Source organism: Arachis hypogaea, chromosome 18, assembly GCF_003086295.3.
Source record: "Arachis hypogaea cultivar Tifrunner chromosome 18, arahy.Tifrunner.gnm2.J5K5, whole genome shotgun sequence".
NCBI lineage: Eukaryota > Viridiplantae > Streptophyta > Magnoliopsida > Fabales > Fabaceae > Arachis > Arachis hypogaea.
Genome location: NC_092053.1, coordinates 133377088 through 133396106, shown reverse-complemented (window position 1 = coordinate 133396106; position 19019 = coordinate 133377088). Strand labels below are relative to the sequence as shown.

Sequence of the window (19019 nt, the reverse complement as noted above, 5' to 3'; positions counted from 1 at the left end):
AAATTTTATATAATGAAAATTATATTTGATCGTTCTTGTCAAGTAAAAAAATAATAATAATTGTGAAGAATACATCTTTTTTATAATTGCCCTCAATTTATTTTTTATTTGAGCAATATCTTAAATTAATTTCCAAATTCCAATAAAATTTCATGAAATATATATTTAATCTTTAACAATTTTAATTATCAAATTAGTTTTTTATTTTTCATTTTGCTAAACATAAAATCAATCATCAGATTAGATTCTTTTATTAGAGGCTAATAAGTTTAATCAGAATAGATATTAACTATTTTTCAGTTTCAATTAGTAGTGTGCTAGTTACTTGTTAATTACTACCTTATATAAGGATGTTTATTATTGTAATTTAAAATATGTTTTCTACTATCAGTAAATTCCATTTTTACTTTCTTCCAACTTTATAAGTTTAGAACCGTAGCAATCCACTATGAACTTTTTATTTATTTATTTATTTATTTATTATTATTATTATTATTATTATTATTATTATTATTATTATTATTATTATTATTATTATTTTGCTCTACACTAATTAAGTTCGTACAGAACTCAACTTTTCTTCATTTTTTTCTTTTTCTTTTTTCACCTTTCAAACACATCTCTAGCAACCTATCATTTTCTTTTCCTCAATTTCTTTTTGTTGTGTCTGACCCTAATTTCACGAGTTAAGATTTGAAAAAACATAAAAAAATTCAAAAATGTAGGCAAACTCTATTAGCCTCTAACAAAATAAAAATCTAAAAACTTTTGGTTATTAAAATTTGTTGGGATTACTTTTTCTAAAAATAAAAAATAAAAAATGAATTACAGCTAGTGATATATATGAGCACATCAAGTCATTTTACATGGTTTTTTAATTTATAAGAAATATTAGTGTAATAATTCATAAACAATGAAACAAGATATATATAATTTTAATAAAATCTATAAAGTATATTTTAATTAAAATATTAATTCAATAAAATTTCTCCTTTTTTTTTCCAATCATTCAACATCCAGAACCACACAATCAAAAATCAAACCCAATAATAGCACTTAGTCAACATGTTCTTCCACAAACTTGGGCGAGGGTAGAAAATTAAAGAAGCCTATTGACATTCTGACATAGGGGGTCCTTTATTTCTCGCTAAATTAATTAAAAAAAAAAGGTATTAAAAATGAGAATTTGATGCGTGAGATTTTCATTTGGTTTTTGAACTCTTAAGAATATTCATATGGATGCTATATAAATAAACTGCAACTTGGACTCATGCACATGCCTAATAGTTGGTGTTATGATGTAACAATGCACAATTTTTCAACTTGGTAATGCTAGGTAAAATAAAAAAAATAGTCAAAATTTGTCTTATTTAATATTTATTAATAATTATAATAATTAATAAATAAGATAAATTATGACTGTTTTCGACTAATTTTTTTGTTATCAAATATTTCTGTTTTCAGCTCAGCCAAAAGTTCAATAGAAAAATAAATAAATTTAAATTGGTCGAATAATCAGTTCACTCATGTGTTTAAGTAAATATTGAGAGTTCGAATATCATTTTGTTCATACAGTAACTCATTAACTAGCTGTAGACTGTAAAAACCTACTTGCCTATACAAAACGAAAATGGATGGATATTCTCCTTTCACCCAAAATAAATAAATAATATAAATTCTATAGTAGTGTTTTTTAAAATCTACTCGCCTAATTCTTAAACAATACACAGTAAGGTTGTCAAATTCGCGAGTCTAGGTAAATTCATAGAGTTGACCTAAACTCAACTCGTAGACTCGTACGAATTTGCCTGTTATAAATTTTTTTATAATATATATATATATATATATATATATATATATATATATATATATATATATTTAACAATTTTAATATCAAAACACATAATAAATTAACATAATATTACAATTATAACAAGTACTTTAGAACATACATTCAAATCCTTCACAGGTATGCATCTAGTTCAACATAAAACACACAATCACACAATCAAAGCTTCATATAACACAGCTGAAAAAAAAAAGGAAACAACAAAGCAACAATTAAATGTTCTAATAAAATAAAAGTCTAAAACTAAAATCCTCCAATATCTTCATCTTCCATGACATCAAGTCATCAACATCATCATCTTTACCATCTTCATCAGAAACATCATTTCTTTTAACATTTTCAAACATTTTGTATTTTTGTCCCCGAATCAACAAATCAACAAACCAAATAACTAATTTAACAAAGTTATCCACTTATCTTTATCTATATCTGAATAATAATTAGAAATTATTTCAGAGTTATCAACTAAAATACAGAATTTCAGATTCAGTTGCAAAGTTATCCACTAAAGTACTAAATAGTTGCAAAGTTATCTATTAAACAGTTGCAAAATTAGTTATTACAGAGTTATCCACTAAACAATTACAAGGTTATCCACTATCAAAGTTGATAAATAATAAATTCAGATTTCAGATTTTAATTGCAAAATTATCCGCTATCAAAATTGATAAATTCATAACTAACACTAACAAATAACAACTACAAATTATAAGAAACAGCAATTAAGGAACAAACTAAATTAACACCAACATTTTAGAGTTAATAACATCCTTGGCTTCATGAACAGCAGTACCAAGAAACTATAAAGAGAGAAAGGGATTGAAAGTTAAAGTGAAAAATGCAAAAGAACCATTAAATTTCATTAAATACACAATCCAATCCATCCATAAACCGTAAAACCAATTTATTCATTATTCATGAACAATCAACACCAACTGTCCAACTAAGGTGGATGTGAGCATTTGAAATAAACCAAATTTTGCTAAGTTTAGTACCAGTCTTTCAGATATTCAGATTCATTAACAAGTAACAATTAACTAACACTAACAACTAACAAATAACAACTACAAATTACAAGAAGCAGCAATTAAGAATAGATTAAACTAATACTAACATTTCAGAGTTTTAGTCTTTTAGATATTCAGATTCATTAACAAGTAACAACTAACTACTAACGCTAACAACTAACAAGAAACAACTAAAACTTACAAGCAGCAACAATTAAGAATAGACTAAACTAACACTAGCAAGTAACAACTACAAAATGCAGCAATTCAGTAACTAATTCTGTTTTTAACCATACCTTAATCTGAATGGATGAATGGAGTCAGACAAGCGACGGGCTGTGCTGAGAAACCAGGCATTGTTGTGCTGTGCAGGCAGACAAACGACGGCAGCATCGCGGATGGCAGAGGACACGACAAACGACGATAGCGTGGCGGATGGAAGAGGCTCCATGAGTCCACATGCTTTGATGCAGAACAGAGCTAACGGAGGGCACAGAACAGAATGAGAGAGTGAGAGTGAGAGAATGGTGGAGAGGGAGACAGTGACGAGTTGCTTGGGGAACGGGGAACGTCGAACAGCGGCGAGGGATGGACGGCGGTGAGGGACGGGCTTGGAGCTTGGAGAAGAGAGTGAGGGCTTGGAGGAGAGAGTGAGAGTGAGTTAGCGCCGTTAGGGGATTAGGGTTATGTTGCTGAGTTGCTCCCTTTTTTTTTTTGGCCCAAAACGACGTCGTTTTTGGCGAAAATGGGCACCCAAATCAAACTCGCTGACTCGCCCTCAAACTCGCGAGTTTGACCGAGTCAACCCAGAAACGAGTTTGTATTCGAGTTAACTCGATTCCACTACCTAAACTCGTAAACTCGTACGAGTTTACGAGTTAACTCGCAAGTTTGACAACAATGATAGACAGTAAGTACACTTTGATGTTCTTGACAGTTTATACAGTCACACTATTCTATCAAGAAAAGTTTATGATATAATTTTAAATATATATGACATGATGCCATTATTTAATTTGACAATTATTTTAAGATTTACATGATATGACATTTAATATTCATGCATTTTATGAAAAAAATGATATTAATTATCTTCGTAAATGAGTGAAGGTAATATGGCTGTGTTGAATTTAACACTAAAAAAAGTCAGTTTTTTGTCACGTTTTTAAAGTATGTCGAAATATACGAAAAAACGTGGTGATAGCTTTTTATCACACTTTTTGAGCTATCGAGACGCTTTTAAAAAGGTCACATCCGCAAATGTGCCAGTTACTCTATCATCACGCTTTTGTCGATCTATTGACATACTTTTTTGTCTGCCACATTTAAAAACGTGGCCATATGTATGACTTTATAGTCACGCTTTAAAAGTGTACCAAAAAGTGGACACACAACCATGCTTTTGAAGCGTGCACAGAGGATTGGTTTTGGCCACGCTTTGAAAGCGTGCCGATAAGAAAAGATATGACTACACTTTTTAAGCGTGCCAATAAAATAATATATGACTACTTTTAGTAAGCGTGGTTGTTGATGACAACAAAAAAATATAGCTACGCTTAAAAAGTGTGCCAATAGACTAATTTCAAGTTAATTATTGTTACTAATTACTGCAACAAGAGAAATGAAGATGCCATGATATATTGCTTAACATAAATAATGAAATAAGAAACATTCAATGTTTGGAACTCAATTTCTAGAAGCATTATCGGGGGGAAAAGGTACTAGTTTGTTTTAAAACTTTGTACATATTAATCATTTTTTTACTATAAATAGTGGAAAAAAAATTGCCTTCACATGTAAAAATAATATAAATTAAATGACCAATCTCAGCTAATAAAGACAAATTGTTCTTAAAGGAAGGACTCTCCAAAAATGAAACTAAAATGGGATAAAAGAATGCTGGATCATCTTTCATTCTTAAGCCTCTTCTTCTTCTAAACCAGTAGTAAAAGGAAAACTTTAAATTTAACTTGATCTTGTTATTTGCAACAGAGGGTTGCGAGAGAGGGCTCAGAGAAAGAGCTGGGTGCGATGGTTCTCAGTAGTGATAAAAGGTTTTCAGCAGTGATAAAGATGAAGGATTCAGAGAGAGGAATGAGTGCGAGGATTCTCATTAGCAGTGATGAATTGGTTCTCAACAGTGATGAAAATGAAGGGTTGGAAGAGAGGACTGGATCTTTGATGGCTTGAGTAGTGAAAAGGGTTCTCACTTAGCTTCTTTAAGGTTATAGTGTTTACCTTAGAAAAAATTAAAGTGTTTGAAAAAAAAATTAGTGAAAAATTAATTTTTTTTTTGTAGGAACTCTATCACTACAATTTTTTAGGGTGTCCAAATAATTAGAGGATATGTGCACGCTTTAAAAATGTGATTGTAGGAAGACAAACTAGCCACGCTTCAAAAGCGTGTCTGTTTTTCTCTATTGCCATGCTTTTGAAGCGTGACAAAAAAAGCATAGCCAAATTACTACTCAGTCACCATCCTCATAAAAGCGTCCTTGTTTTTCTCTATGGCCATATTTTTGAAGCGTGGCAAAAAAACAAAAAAGAATAGCTAAATCACTAATAAGTCACCACTCTCATAAAGCGTGGCTATTAACTACTTTTGGCCATGCTTTTAAAGCGTCACAAGAAAAAAGTGTGCCGACAGACTTTTTTTCTTATAGTGCAAGCCTGTTTTGTTTTGTTATTTGTGATAAACCATAACAGGATAAATTACAAAAATGATATTTGAAAATATATTTTGTTGACATAAATAAGTCTAAAAGATATAAATAATAAATAAATTTTTAAAAATTAAAAAATATAAAAATAATTAAATATTAAATATATATTATCAAAAAGTTTTAGAAATAAGATAAATTTTGATATCTTTTGCAAGCATAAAATAAAACTTTTTTATTCTTAAAATTTGGTAAAAAAAAATTGTACTATGAAAGACTATTAGAAAGATTTAATTATTAAAACAGATTATTAATACAAAAATTATTAAAAATAATTAATTTTATAATATTTAAAGAAAATGACTAAATCTTTTTTTAGGAAGATAAATATATTCTTAAATAATTAATTTATTTATTTCTGTAAACATATTTTTTTAATTCTTTATTATATTCAAATCTTTATTTGTACACCTTTATTTATAATAATAATAATAATAATAATAATAATAATTTATTGCTGTGAATCTCAAATTTTCAATTCACCATTAGTAAGTTTTCTTATTCATGTCTTTCTTGTTTATTTTTTATTTAAAATTATATGATTTGAAATATAGCGCTTATTCACGTTTTTTTTTACTTTAGCTTGTTTGGGTGATCTTCTAAGAAAAGATCTTTTTTTGAGTTATGTTTTTTAAAAAGATCTTATGAAAAAGTAAAAGTAATTTTATATTTGAGTATCTCATGCAAAAAGATCTGTTTATCTATCAATTATATTTGGGTATAACAATATAAAAGTACTTTTTTGTTTATTTATTACATGAAAAACATCTTTTTTTAAGAGAAAAAATCTTTTAAAAAAAGATGTAAATTACAGCTTCTCAAAAAAGATGTTTTTTTTAGTGCTTTTATTTTTACTACTAAAAATTTACCAAACATGCTAAAAAATAAAAAAAGATATTTTTTCATTAAAAAAATATATTTTTTATTAAAATAATGACGCCCAAACAAACATGATGCCTAAGCAATTTCTCGCATTCTAATAAAAAACCATGGATAAAATCTTTTCCGTAAAAAATTACTTCTCTTCATCCTTGTATGTAATAATAATAAATGCCTATTCAACATCTTTTCAATTTATAGGACTATTTATTTTAAGTTTAAGGACAGTTATATTTATTTATGAAATTGTACATACAGAACAGAAGAGCGAAACAAAATATCACCAAATGACCAGTATTTAACTGATGATGTGCATATGATGCCAAATGCTACATACTCCAAACAAATTCTACAAGTGAAAATTGTGTTTATGGTTTCTTTCATGCAAACTTTGTTAATTGCTTTCTTCCTTTTGGAGTCCTTGACCTCCTTTTGTTCAAAAAACAAAAAGATTCTTTTGAGTAAATTTAAGAGATTCAACGTCATTTTTTAATTTGGCATATTTAATTTTGATCTTTAATTCTGTTAGTTTCTATTATTTTATCATTTCAAGTTTTATTTTTTGATCCTTAGTTCTGTTAGTTTCTATTATTTTACTAAATTTATGATTAGGTCTCTATATTTTTTTAAAAATATCAGAGAACTATTAGAATTTATTATTTTAGACTATCACTTAATTAATCATTAATTCAATTCTTTTAATCTAGTTCTTTTAGTCTAATTATCTAATAATATACTTTATCACATATTTTTAAATATTGATGTCTAACTAATAATAAAAAAAATAAATTTTGATGATTTTTTAGTATTCTTCATTTTTTTTAATTAAATTTTTATACTATTTCTAATTCTGTAATTGGGTCTTTTTCATATCAATATATTAATCTCGCTAAAACTAAATTTGATCTCTTAAGATGAAAAGATTTTATTATGAGCCTAGACCTAAAACCTCATTTCATCCTTAATACCCTTAAGTTAGTTAGAATGTATAGATTATAATTAGTTTTTTTTTAAGAGGAAAAAAAAATAAACACAGACTCTCATATAAAATCATTAATAGAAATTTTTTTTTTTTTTTTTATAAATCAAAGATTCCGAATAACAACTTTTCGAGAAACGAAATATCGAATAAACATATTTTGGACAAGATGTGTTTATTAATTTAAATTTATATTAAATACAAGGATGAAAATAAAAGAAATAATCACCTTTATGAAAAACAAAATATAATTATGCTATATATATAAAAAAAATTATTAAATTTATTATCAATATAAAATATATATTAAAATTGAGTTAAACAACTCCAGCTATTGTTTTTTTTTTTTTTTTTATAGAAATGGGCAGAATCTTTATCTGGTTTTTTTTTTTTTTTTTTTTTTTGGTTTATGATAGCGGTCTGAATGGGCATTCATGCATTAAGATTTGGGCAGAATTTCGAAACACGTACGTGCCCATATCTGATCTTGAGAACAACCCTTGTGAGGATTGAAGTGGATAATTGGCCACCTTGCAAAGTTGCAATGTTTTATGACCAAATTTTTTTTGTATCTTTATTCAGTTTATTGATTAATTTTTACAGAAATTATAATTTGATGGTTAAAAGTTTAGTTTAATTATTCTGTCGGTTTGTATGATTCTACTGAATTTTTAATTAGGTTAAAAATATTTTTTTAATTAAATTCCTATATCATATTAAATTTTGTAATTAAATTCTCGTCGTGACAAAAATGTTAGAATTAACGAAATATTGCGTTAAACAAAACGAATATGCCTAACACTTGACTGAATATTATATATAGTTTTAATAAAATATTCTGTTAGTTTCAATATTTTTATAACGGTAGAAACTTAATTATAAAATTTGATATGGTATAGGAACCTAATTAAAAAAATATATAGAGACTTAATTAAAAATTTGGTGAAACTATAAGAATTAACAGAATAATTAAACCTAAGTTTTAAAGTGTATACTTTGAAAAGATTATGTTTATTTTTTTACAATAATTGTTTTAGAAATTTTTTAAACTTCCGTGAAAAATAAATATAAAGAAGACCAAAACAGACGTAAAAAAATCTAAAATTAAAATTAAACTATCTTAATTATATAGAATATATATATTATATTATATATATTTACTTAAATGAAGAAATGAAATTTTGGCACACTTCATTCGAAAAATGCATTCAGTTTTTTTTTTTTATTGTAAAAAGAAAAGTCAAAGAATCAAATGTAATTGTCAAAAGTCAACCTTCGCACTTTCCCGTATAATGAAGTAAATTCTATCAGGCAGTCATAACTTGTTTTATTTATCATTCATTAATTGTTGTGAGCAATAATTAATGCTAAATAAGATAAATTTTAGCTATTTTTTTTATCTACATAACATTACCCTATTATATATATATATATATATATATAACTTACCTTTTTTTATTCTTACTTAATTTATATTCATAATTTTGTGATGCTGTTTTTGTTCATATTAAAAGAAAAAGATACTAGCTTCTATCTCTTATGCCATCATATACAATGACTCTTATTATTTGTACGCTGTGAAATTTAGGAATAAATTCTCTTATTTTTTTATTTAAAAGGATAAAGTGTGTTTTTTTTAAATTAATTTTATAAATAAGATAAAAAAATATGAAAAAAACATTAAAAAATTTGAAATTATATTTTACTCTCTCAACTGAAAAAATAAAATTAAAAGAATCTATTCTCTGAACTTAAATACTTTGTTAACGTATCAGGTTTATGTTTTTTCTTTTCTATTTACTTGTGTTTTAATAAACAAAATTCTTTAGATACAATTGGATATATTTAACTATAATAATGTGTTAGCATATCCAATATCATTTTTGGTTTAAATATTTAAAATAAATTTAGAAATAATATATATTATTAATTATTAATATAATAAAAAAATAGTTTAAAATATTTTATATAATTAAAAAAATATTAAAAATATTTTTTAAAAATTTAATTTATACTTTAATATTAATAAAATATTAAGATATTATTATAACTTATATAAAAAATTCTTTATATATCATGTTTCTGTATCTAACAGAAACTTAAAATTGGTTTTGTATCATGTATTATGTCATACTTTGTATTTGTATTTGTATTAGTATAATAATATCCATACTTCATAATTTTTTAAATAACTAGGCACAAGCATACTGGAAATTTGGATATATGATATATGGTACATGTAATTACGATTATCATTATTTTAATGAGGATGATTCATTAATTACGATTCGAAATCTTAATACTTAGTTAAGCAAATTAGTAAACTAATTACTAAACCACTTAAATTAATTTCTTTCTCGAAGTTAACCAACCATTTTTTTTGGGTCAGTAGTTAACCAACCATTGAAGGTTATGAAAGATCCATACATGTGGGCTGCTTCTCTTCATAGGCCCATTTCTTGTGCAATTACGGTCCAAGAAACTTAAGAAATCACTATTATACCAAAGAAAAAAACCTTAAGAAATCACTAAGAAAATTTAATACAAACTCATTCAAGTAATATTTTGAAAATCTTGAAAGATGAGTTTCTGTGATAAGTATTTTTCTTAGAAATTCAATAGTGATCGTAAAAGAAACATGTTGGATATTATGCAATTAAAAGTTTGGAAAAGCTCATAAAACTTTAATTAATTATGGTATTAACAAATGAATATTGAGATTATATTATTAGCCAAAACAATTTTGTTATGAAATGTGAATATTTCTATCAAATTTTTGTAAAATGATAATGCTGGTAAACGAGAAAATAAAATCACTTTTAAATTAAGATATTGGACATCATATAAATGATAAATATTATAATTTAATGGAAATTAATATATTTTTTTTTATTTTTAGCAATCTTTCATTTTAAAGAAGCTAAATTCAAATATTTTAAAAGAAAAATAAAATAATAAATAAATTCCTAAAAATTTATATTTTAAATAAATTAATCTCTAAAAAAAATAGTACCAATGAAGTCTTTTAAAATATATTTTTTTAATATACTATCTTTAAATTAATCCCTATAATTAAGATAGAACACTTTAATTTAAATTAACTTATCTACATTTGTTATTTTAAAAAATTTTATTAATATTTTTTTAAAAATTAATCTATCTAAAATATAAACTTTTAAAAATTTATTTGTCACTTTTTTTTTTTAAAAAAATATGTTCATTATGTTGATTGAAGTTGTCTAAAATTATTTTCAAATGAGTTATGTTACATGTACACCAAAATTCAGCCACCAAAATCAATCACCCAAATCAACCACCCGTATAAATATATGTTATGATATAAATACACATTAAAAATAAATTAACCACAGTTATTACCACTTACTAACTTTAGTCTTTGCATAATTAGTTGGAATTTCTTTTTATTTTTCGCTAGATACAGTTGGTAAGTAGTAATTTTAATTACTCAAATTCACTGATGGAGTTTCTTGACGTTTCAGGGCATTGGGATACTGGGAAGCTACAAGAACTATTACCGGAGGATGTGGTGAAAAAGATAGTGGCGATTTCTTCTCCCTCTCCATGGAAGGGTACTGACCATTTAGCTTGGGGTCTCACCCCTGATGGGTTGTTCAACACCAAGTCAGCGTACCAGAGCTTGTCTGAAGAGCAACATACTCCGAATACAGTTTTTAGGCAAGTCTGGAATTGGCAAGGTCCGGAGCGAATCAGAACGTTCCTCTGGTTGGTGGCTCATAATGCCATCCTTACTAATTCAGAGAGAAGGCGAAGACACCTGACGAACGATGATTCCTGCCCACGGTGCCATCATCATGATGAAACAGTTATTCATGTGCTACGAGACTGTTCCTACGCACAATGCATTTGGAAATATCTTCTCCCTCCCAATTTTGTGAACTCTTTTTTCAATACGGATCTGAAGGACTGGTTGATGCAGAACCTCACTAGCAAGAATGACTGGCCATGTCTCTTTGGTGTAGCTGCCTCCTCTATATGGCACTTCAGGAACAAGCTCATTTTTAATGGCCAGTCTGTTCCTATGGTCACAGCGGTGAGTCGAATTAAAGCGCGGTCGGAGGAGTTTCTAAAAGTCACGAAAAGCAACATTCTACCCAGGAACCTCCAGGCTGCCGGGAATTGTTACATTGCTTGGTCTCGACCCCCTACAGATTTTGTTAAACTTAATGTTGACGGCTCCCTTTATGCCTATAGAAACAATGCGGCATGTGGTGGAGTGTTTAGAGATGCAGATGGTAGATTTTTGAAAGGTTTCTCATGTAATTTAGGTGGATGCTCTATTATGCATGCTGAATTATGGGCAATCGTCCATGGCCTACAAATTGCGGTAGTTAACGGATACCAGTCCATTGTCGTAGAATCTGATTCAGCTGCGGCTATCAAGTTCATCAATCATGGCTGCTCCCCAACTCATCCCTGTGCCCCCTCATTCAGGACATTCGTATCATGGCAGCTCGCTTGCAGCACATTATTTGGTTACACTCCCTTCGTGAAGCTAACTCTGTAGCAGACCTTCTAGCCAAAAAAGGGCAAGACATGCCTCTTGGTTTACACCTGTTTGATAGAGCACCATCTGATATTACTTATGCACTTTTTTGTGATTGTTACGGGGCCCTCCGTTTAAGAGGGTCCTGATCTGCTCTTTTATTTTTGCTTTTTTCTTTTCTGTTTTCTTTTGCTGTTGGGGTCCTTCCCCCCTTTGCTCATCAAAAAAAAAAAAAGTTGGAAAGTCGTGACAACTTTCTAGTGATTCTGACAGAAATCACAGGTAATTAAAAAAAGATTTAAAATGTCCTAATTATAATTTATTGGCATATTATCTGGCTTGTCAAGTATTTTTATCCCTATTACTCTAAATTTAACTTGATACACCACACGGCCTAACAAATAATTATTATAAAATTTTCTTAGTATGAACTGGAAAAATTAAAAAAATGATTTTTAATTAAAAAAATGAGGCGATTGAAGAAGGTAGTTGCGGGAAGTCGATGTTCACTGACCTTTTTTGGCGTTTGCCACCTTTGATTGCTCCAAGCAACTCAGGCCAAATTCCAAGTCATACAAAACCCAAATTAAAGAATGGAAAAGAAACTTGTCTTTCCCTCCTCTTCTCCATTCTCATCTTAAAAATTTCAAAGGTGACGTGTCTTCCATGCTCACTCTATACCTTCCTTCCTTCCTTCCTTCCTTAGCTTCGAAAGCGAAATCCCCAAACCAAACACAAAACCCTTTCTCTTCTTCTTCTTCTTCCTATTAATCAACGAAACCTTAGCTTAATCCCACACTTAATATTTTCTTTATCTCCCTTCATTTCCTAACACCAAAACACAGAAAACAAAAACTTATTAATTAAACCGATCGAACCAGAAGATTAAATTAAATTAAACCGGAAAGTTTAAGAAGATGCAGGTTTCATCCTCACCGGTTAGCTCACCGTGGTTCCGAGTCAGCTTCGGTTCGAAAAGCCGTTACAACCAACGTTTCCAATCGGAGTCATGCTCAACTTCTTCAACCGCCACTGTAACTGCCTCCTATTACAACTCTCCATGTATTAACGTCCTCTTCTCACGCGCCGCTCCAGCGCGTTGCAGAATCAACACCACCTCCACGGGTACCGCCACCGCTGCAACCTCGCTCTCGTTTTTGGTTAATCAGAGAAACGCCTTCACCGCGGTGGTGCGTTCGCCGATCGCAATCGGCGGCGGCGGCGGTGGCAGGAAGGTAATTAAGAAGCGAAGAGTCTTCACCGTTTCCGCGGTTTTCGAGCGGTTCACGGAACGAGCAATAAAAGCGATAATGTTTTCGCAAAAGGAAGCGAAATCGCTGGGAAGTGACTTGGTTTACACGCAGCACCTTCTGTTAGGGCTCATCGCTGAAGAGGATCGTTCAACCGACGGGTTTCTTGCGTCTGGTATAACGGTTGAGAAGGCACGTGATGCCGTCCGAAGTATATGGCAGAGGATTGGTTCCACACGTGACGACGCACGTGATGCTGGCGAGAAAGGTGGTTCGGCGAGTCACGTGCCTTTTTCTATTAGCGCAAAGCGTGTTTTTGAGGCGGCTGTTGAATATTCAAAGTCTCTTGGGCATAAGTTTGTTGCTCCTGAACATATAGCAGTTGCTTTGGTTAAAGTTGATGATGGAAGTGCTAGTCGAGTCCTTTATAGGTAGGTACTCACTAATTAAATTAATTAATAATTAATTTGATTCGAGTTTTATTTTTTAATTTTGACTAATTTGATTCGGTAGATTATTTATTATTAGACTTAATATATTTTTTTGTTACAAAACAGGCAGTTAGTTGGAAAAAATTGTAACTAAAAGAATATTTGTGTCTATTGTTTCAGACACAGTATCCAAATGTAGCTTAGATCATAACTATCTTTAATGCTTTTTTTTTTATTTGGAAAAAAATTACAAAGAAAGACAGTTAGAGTTAGTTATTAGTTACTGATTCTGTTATTGTAGCTCATCAGCATGTAAAATGTAACTATCTAGTCATTAAGCAAGTTGGTAACATTTAATTTGTTGAATAATTTTCTGGTGAAGGTGATTCCTCAATTATTGATATTTAGAAGTAGGACTATGTATAATCAATTGATTTTTCCATTGTTTTTATTTGTACACTAATATGATATGATTTCAGATTGGGGGCAAATGGAGGCCAGTTGGCAGCTGTGGCATTCTCCAGATTGCAAAAGGAGATTGCTAAAGATGGTAGGGAGCCAAATGCGGATTCCAAGGGATTGCATGACAAATCCATAGCAAGAAAACGTTATGGTGCAGGGTCCTCTGCCGCCACCACCAAAGGTAAGAAATTTGTTGTTGTAAGTTTTGTTATTTTGTATATACTTTTATGTTTGGAGGCAGGGAAGAATTTTTTGTGATCATTCTTATGATTTCCAGAACCGGATGCCATCTCACAATTTTGTGCCGATCTCACTGCTCGTGCGAGTGAAGGACTAATCGATCCTGTTATTGGCCGAGATACCGAGGTGCAGAGAATTGTTCAAATACTGTGCCGGAAAACAAAATGCAATCCCATTCTTCTTGGTGAACCTGGTGTTGGAAAAACAGCTCTTGCCGAAGGGTTGGCAATTCGCATTGCTAAGGCAGATGTTTCCCCATTTTTATTGGTGTGTTTCTCATCACTTCTGAAGTTCTTCTTCAACTGGTTTGAATGCTTTGGAGTCTTAATTTTCATTCTCTGTTTTCCGCAGACAAAACGTGTCATGTCTTTGGATGTTGCATTGTTAATGGCTGGGGCAAAAGAGAGAGGAGAGTTAGAGGAGCGTGTTACAAATTTAATAAAAGAGATAATAAGTGCAGGTGAAATATTTTTACAATAGAAAAAATTGTAGAATAAATTGGAGAATACATTGCTTTAGCTCTCATAGTTTTTATTGCAATGCAGGTGACATCATTCTTTTCATTGATGAAGTTCATACACTTGTTCAGTCCGGGACAAGTGGAAAAGGAAATAAGGGATCTGGCCTTGACATTTCCAATTTGCTTAAACCTGCACTTTCAAGGGGTCAACTTCAGGTAATTATTTGTCTCGTGTCTTCAGATTTCCTAGTTTCCTTTGTTCAAAGTGTTCATTGAAGATGAACATGTGTTCAGTTTGAAGCCTGGTTTACAATTGAATGAGATATAAGATTTTAAAGGTCAAAATCTATGGTTACTACACAGCTGCAGTTGTTTTTACCAGTTACCACTTGCCAAAAGCAATTGTACTGAAGCTTAAACTTGGTTTATAATTAACATCTGGAAAAGCACAATACGAGGTTGAAATTATTTTCGAGGATTTCTTGATGAAAAAACTAGGAGGTTGCCACCTTACTTGGAGTTAGATTGGCAACTTGCCCTAATCTTCAGGTATTTTTAGGATTAGTCCATATAAGCTACTTCAACGAGCAAATTTACAAAGTTTAATGGTCTAAATGAGAACAAGAATGTCGGAGTGCATGGACAGGGCTGTAGAAGGGCAAGTCTATGATTACTGTACTCAGTTATACTCAACAAACTTCAAGTCTATGAATACTATGTACAGGGATTCTCTTTTTCTTTTGAATAACATGTTATCTGTTCTTATTGTTATTATCATCATGTTTCTCTGAAGTTTGGGTTTTGGGGTTAAAAGAATCAAGTTACAGCATGTACTTGCTGCCACGTTGTCTTCTAATCAAAGTGCAATAACTTTACCTACTCTACAGTGTATTGCATCTACCACCATCGACGAATACAGGCTTCATTTTGAGAAAGACAAGGCATTGGCACGAAGATTTCAACCTGTTTGGGTTGATGAGCCAATTGAGGTTTGTATTCTATCTTCAAATCTATATCATTTCAACATAGCATGTAATCATAATTCGATTTCTTATCAGACTATATTGGCAATAGGATGATGCAGTTAAGATACTTATGGGTCTACGTGAGAAGTACGAGTCACACCACAAATGCATATATACCGAAGATGCCCTAAAGGCTGCAGTTCAGTTGTCAGCGAGGTACATAGTCGATAGGTATCTACCAGATAAAGCTATTGACCTCATTGATGAAGCAGGAAGTAGAGCTCATATTGAAGCCTTTAAGAAGAGAAAGGAACAAGAAACTTGTGTACTTTCTAAGGACCCTGCTGATTACTGGCAAGAAATTAAAGATGTCCAGTCAATGCATGAAATGGTATTGCATTGCTTACTGCATTCTCCAGTGTTTTTAATTTTATTTTATTTTTGGGGGTTATGAGTTGCTTATAGCTTCAGTGTAATACAACATTTCTTGCTCACTGGTTCAGGAAAGCAAGCTTAAATACTACGGCGCCTCAAGCATTGACGATTCTAATGAACTCATACTGGACTCATATTTAGCTTCTGAAGCCAATGAAAATGAGTACGTTACTTCATCCGGAAAAATGCAACCATACCTTTATATGCATGTATATCTTGGTTTGATTCCTGAGTGGCCGGCATATTCTTTTTCTTTTCAGACCTGTTATAGTTGGACCAGAAGAAGTAGCCTTAGTTGCTTCCCTCTGGTCGGGAATTCCTGTTCAGCAGCTCACTGCTGACCAAAGAACTCTTCTGTTAGATCTTGAGAATCAGCTTCGGAAACGTGTTATTGGACAAGAGGAGGCTGTTACTGCCATTTCTAAAGCTGTGAAGAGATCCAGGGTTGGCCTTAAGGATCCTGATAGACCTATAGCTGCAATGTTATTTTGTGGCCCAACTGGGGTTGGAAAAACAGAACTCGCAAAATCTTTGGCAGCATGCTACTTTGGATCGGTATGACACTACAACTTTATACACACTGTTTGTTTCGAAATTAATAATTGGAAAACATTCTTTTATCTAAAATGTTATTATCGCAAGAGAGCTTTTCTTTTCATTTTCTCCTTATAATATGCATCTTCACTGTTATTTTTCACTGGTCTGAAACTATTGTGTTGTGGACTTGTGGTTACTGCTTCATCACTTGAAATTGTTTGTTTATATTTTCAGGAGGCAGCCATGATTCGGTTAGACATGAGTGAATATATGGAGCGGCATACTGTGAGCAAATTGATAGGATCGCCACCAGGTTATGTTGGTTATGGAGAAGGAGGCATCTTAACTGAAGCTATTAGAAGAAAACCATTCACACTGGTACTACTTGATGAGATAGAGAAAGCTCATCCAGATATATTCAACATTCTTCTTCAGTTGTTAGAAGATGGCCAACTTACTGATTCTCAGGTTTGTGAATGTTGCTGTGAACCTTAATTTACTAAATATTTTTACATGAATCTCCCATTTCTTCCTTTCCTGCATCTTCTCCAAGTAAGCATGCTACTGGTGTCCTCATTTTTATATTTGTTGTTTGTGAAACTGGATCTGACAGGGTCGGCGAGTTTCATTTAAAAATGCATTGGTGGTGATGACTTCAAATATAGGGTCTAGTGCCATTTCTAAGGGTCGGCACAACTCCATAGGTTTCTTGATTCAAGATGACAAGAAAGCATCATATAGTGGCTTGAAATCGATGGTAATGGAAGAATTGAGAAATTATTTTCGTCCGGAACTGCTCAACAGGATAGATGAAGTGGTAGTGTTTCAGCCCCTTGAAAAGTCACAGGTTGGTTCAGTTTCGGTTGAGTCTAAGTCCATCAATTGGTTTTCTTTCAAAGTCCAATTGTTTTCAGTTTTCACTTATAAGCACCCCAAGGATTTTAACTAAAACTAATATCTTTGCAATTTAGAAACTTGTTGAAAAAATCTCCAGCTGCTAATACCTACAGGCATTCTTTTAATTAAAAAAAGTACTAAGGTTTAAAAAGTAAGAAAGGATAAGTTGTCTTTCGGAATTTTAAAATCACAAATTAGTCATTTTGTACAAAATTGATACAATGAGAGTCGAGAGACATATTCATGTTATTCTTCTTTGTTTCAGTTGCTGGAGATATTGAATCTGCTGGTGCAAGACATAAAGAAAAGGGTAATGCTTCTAGGAATAGATTTGAAGGTTTCTGAAGCAGTGAAGGACCTTGTTTGCCAGGAAGGTTATAACCCAACATATGGTGCCAGGCCTTTGAAGAGGGCCATTACATCAATAATTGAAGACCCTTTGAGTGAAGCATTCCTTGTAGGACAGTTCAAGCAAGGTGACACTGTCCTTATTGACTTGGATGCAAATGGTAACCCCTTTGTTACAAATCAACTTGACAAAATTATTAACATATCTGACGCAAGTCATCCCTGAAACTAAATGATGTAAAGAAGAAAAGTAGTGCAATATAGGGTATACAAAAAATACACGTCTATTGAAAAATTGTTTTGGCTCTTCTTTGTTAGCTTAGGCAAGGAATTTGTTTCCTATGTAATGAGCAACACAATCATTCTTTGAAATTTATACAAGAATATACATACATATACTTCCATACAATTCAATACACTTCTTCTCTCTCTCTTTAAAATCAAGTGTTAAAAATGGAGTGACATACTGTAACGATAACTTCACAAGTTCAGTTCCATACCATTCATCGTTATCCAAAAATGCGAAATCTTTTTGTATATAGTTAGTAACATAAGAATCTCACTTCGTCTTTTGGTACACAATCTTAAATCTTACATAAATTAGTTATACTTTTGTTAATAATCCTACAAAAATGCAGAATCAAATGCTTATACACTAGTATCTACTATTAAACCACATATTTCAATGTAAAAAAATATATTGTTATATTAACAAAATATTTAGTTCAATCATCAATATCATAAAACCCAAATAAACATGAGTATTTAATTATATGCATTTTATATCATCAATGTACAACAATTAAACTTATAAAGTTAAATTATTTTATTATTGTGCAAATTTTTAAGAGTTTTCATTGCTATACACAACTTCTTTCTATGTGATAATGCAAGATTTAATGTCAAGATAAAATTATCTTTTATAAATACACGGCAAAGAAATTTATGTCATATTACAGTCAATTTTTTTCTTCGATATATTTTTATTTTTCTTTATTTCCATTTTTATTAATGTAAAATTTGAATTTCTAGGCA

General features: G+C 30.7%; 1 protein-coding gene across 1 annotated transcript; it reads left to right on the top strand.

Moving 5' to 3' along the window:
* Positions 1–12120: 12120 nt before the first annotated feature.
* LOC112769139 (chaperone protein ClpD, chloroplastic) lies at positions 12121–18393 on the top strand. Its single transcript, XM_025813570.2, has 12 exons — positions 12121–13640; positions 14120–14283; positions 14380–14609; positions 14694–14802; positions 14888–15018; positions 15690–15791; positions 15877–16158; positions 16271–16365; positions 16463–16757; positions 16974–17207; positions 17353–17586; positions 17902–18393. Exons 1-12 carry the CDS (start codon positions 12877–12879, stop codon positions 18208–18210), a joined length of 2949 nt encoding a protein of 982 aa, XP_025669355.1. The 5' UTR covers positions 12121–12876; the 3' UTR covers positions 18211–18393.
* The last annotated feature ends 626 nt before the right edge of the window (positions 18394–19019 follow it).

Bases quoted from the DNA above. Each gene is read 5' to 3' on its own strand.
- LOC112769139 (XM_025813570.2), top strand. From the start codon at position 12,877: ATGCAGGTTTCATCCTCACCGGTTAGCTCACCGTGGTTCCGAGTCAGC. The intron at 14,803-14,887 runs GTGAAATATTTT...ATTGCAATGCAG, and splicing joins AAAAGAGATAATAAGTGCAG to GTGACATCATTCTTTTCATT. The intron at 15,792-15,876 runs GTTTGTATTCTA...TATTGGCAATAG, and splicing joins GGGTTGATGAGCCAATTGAG to GATGATGCAGTTAAGATACT.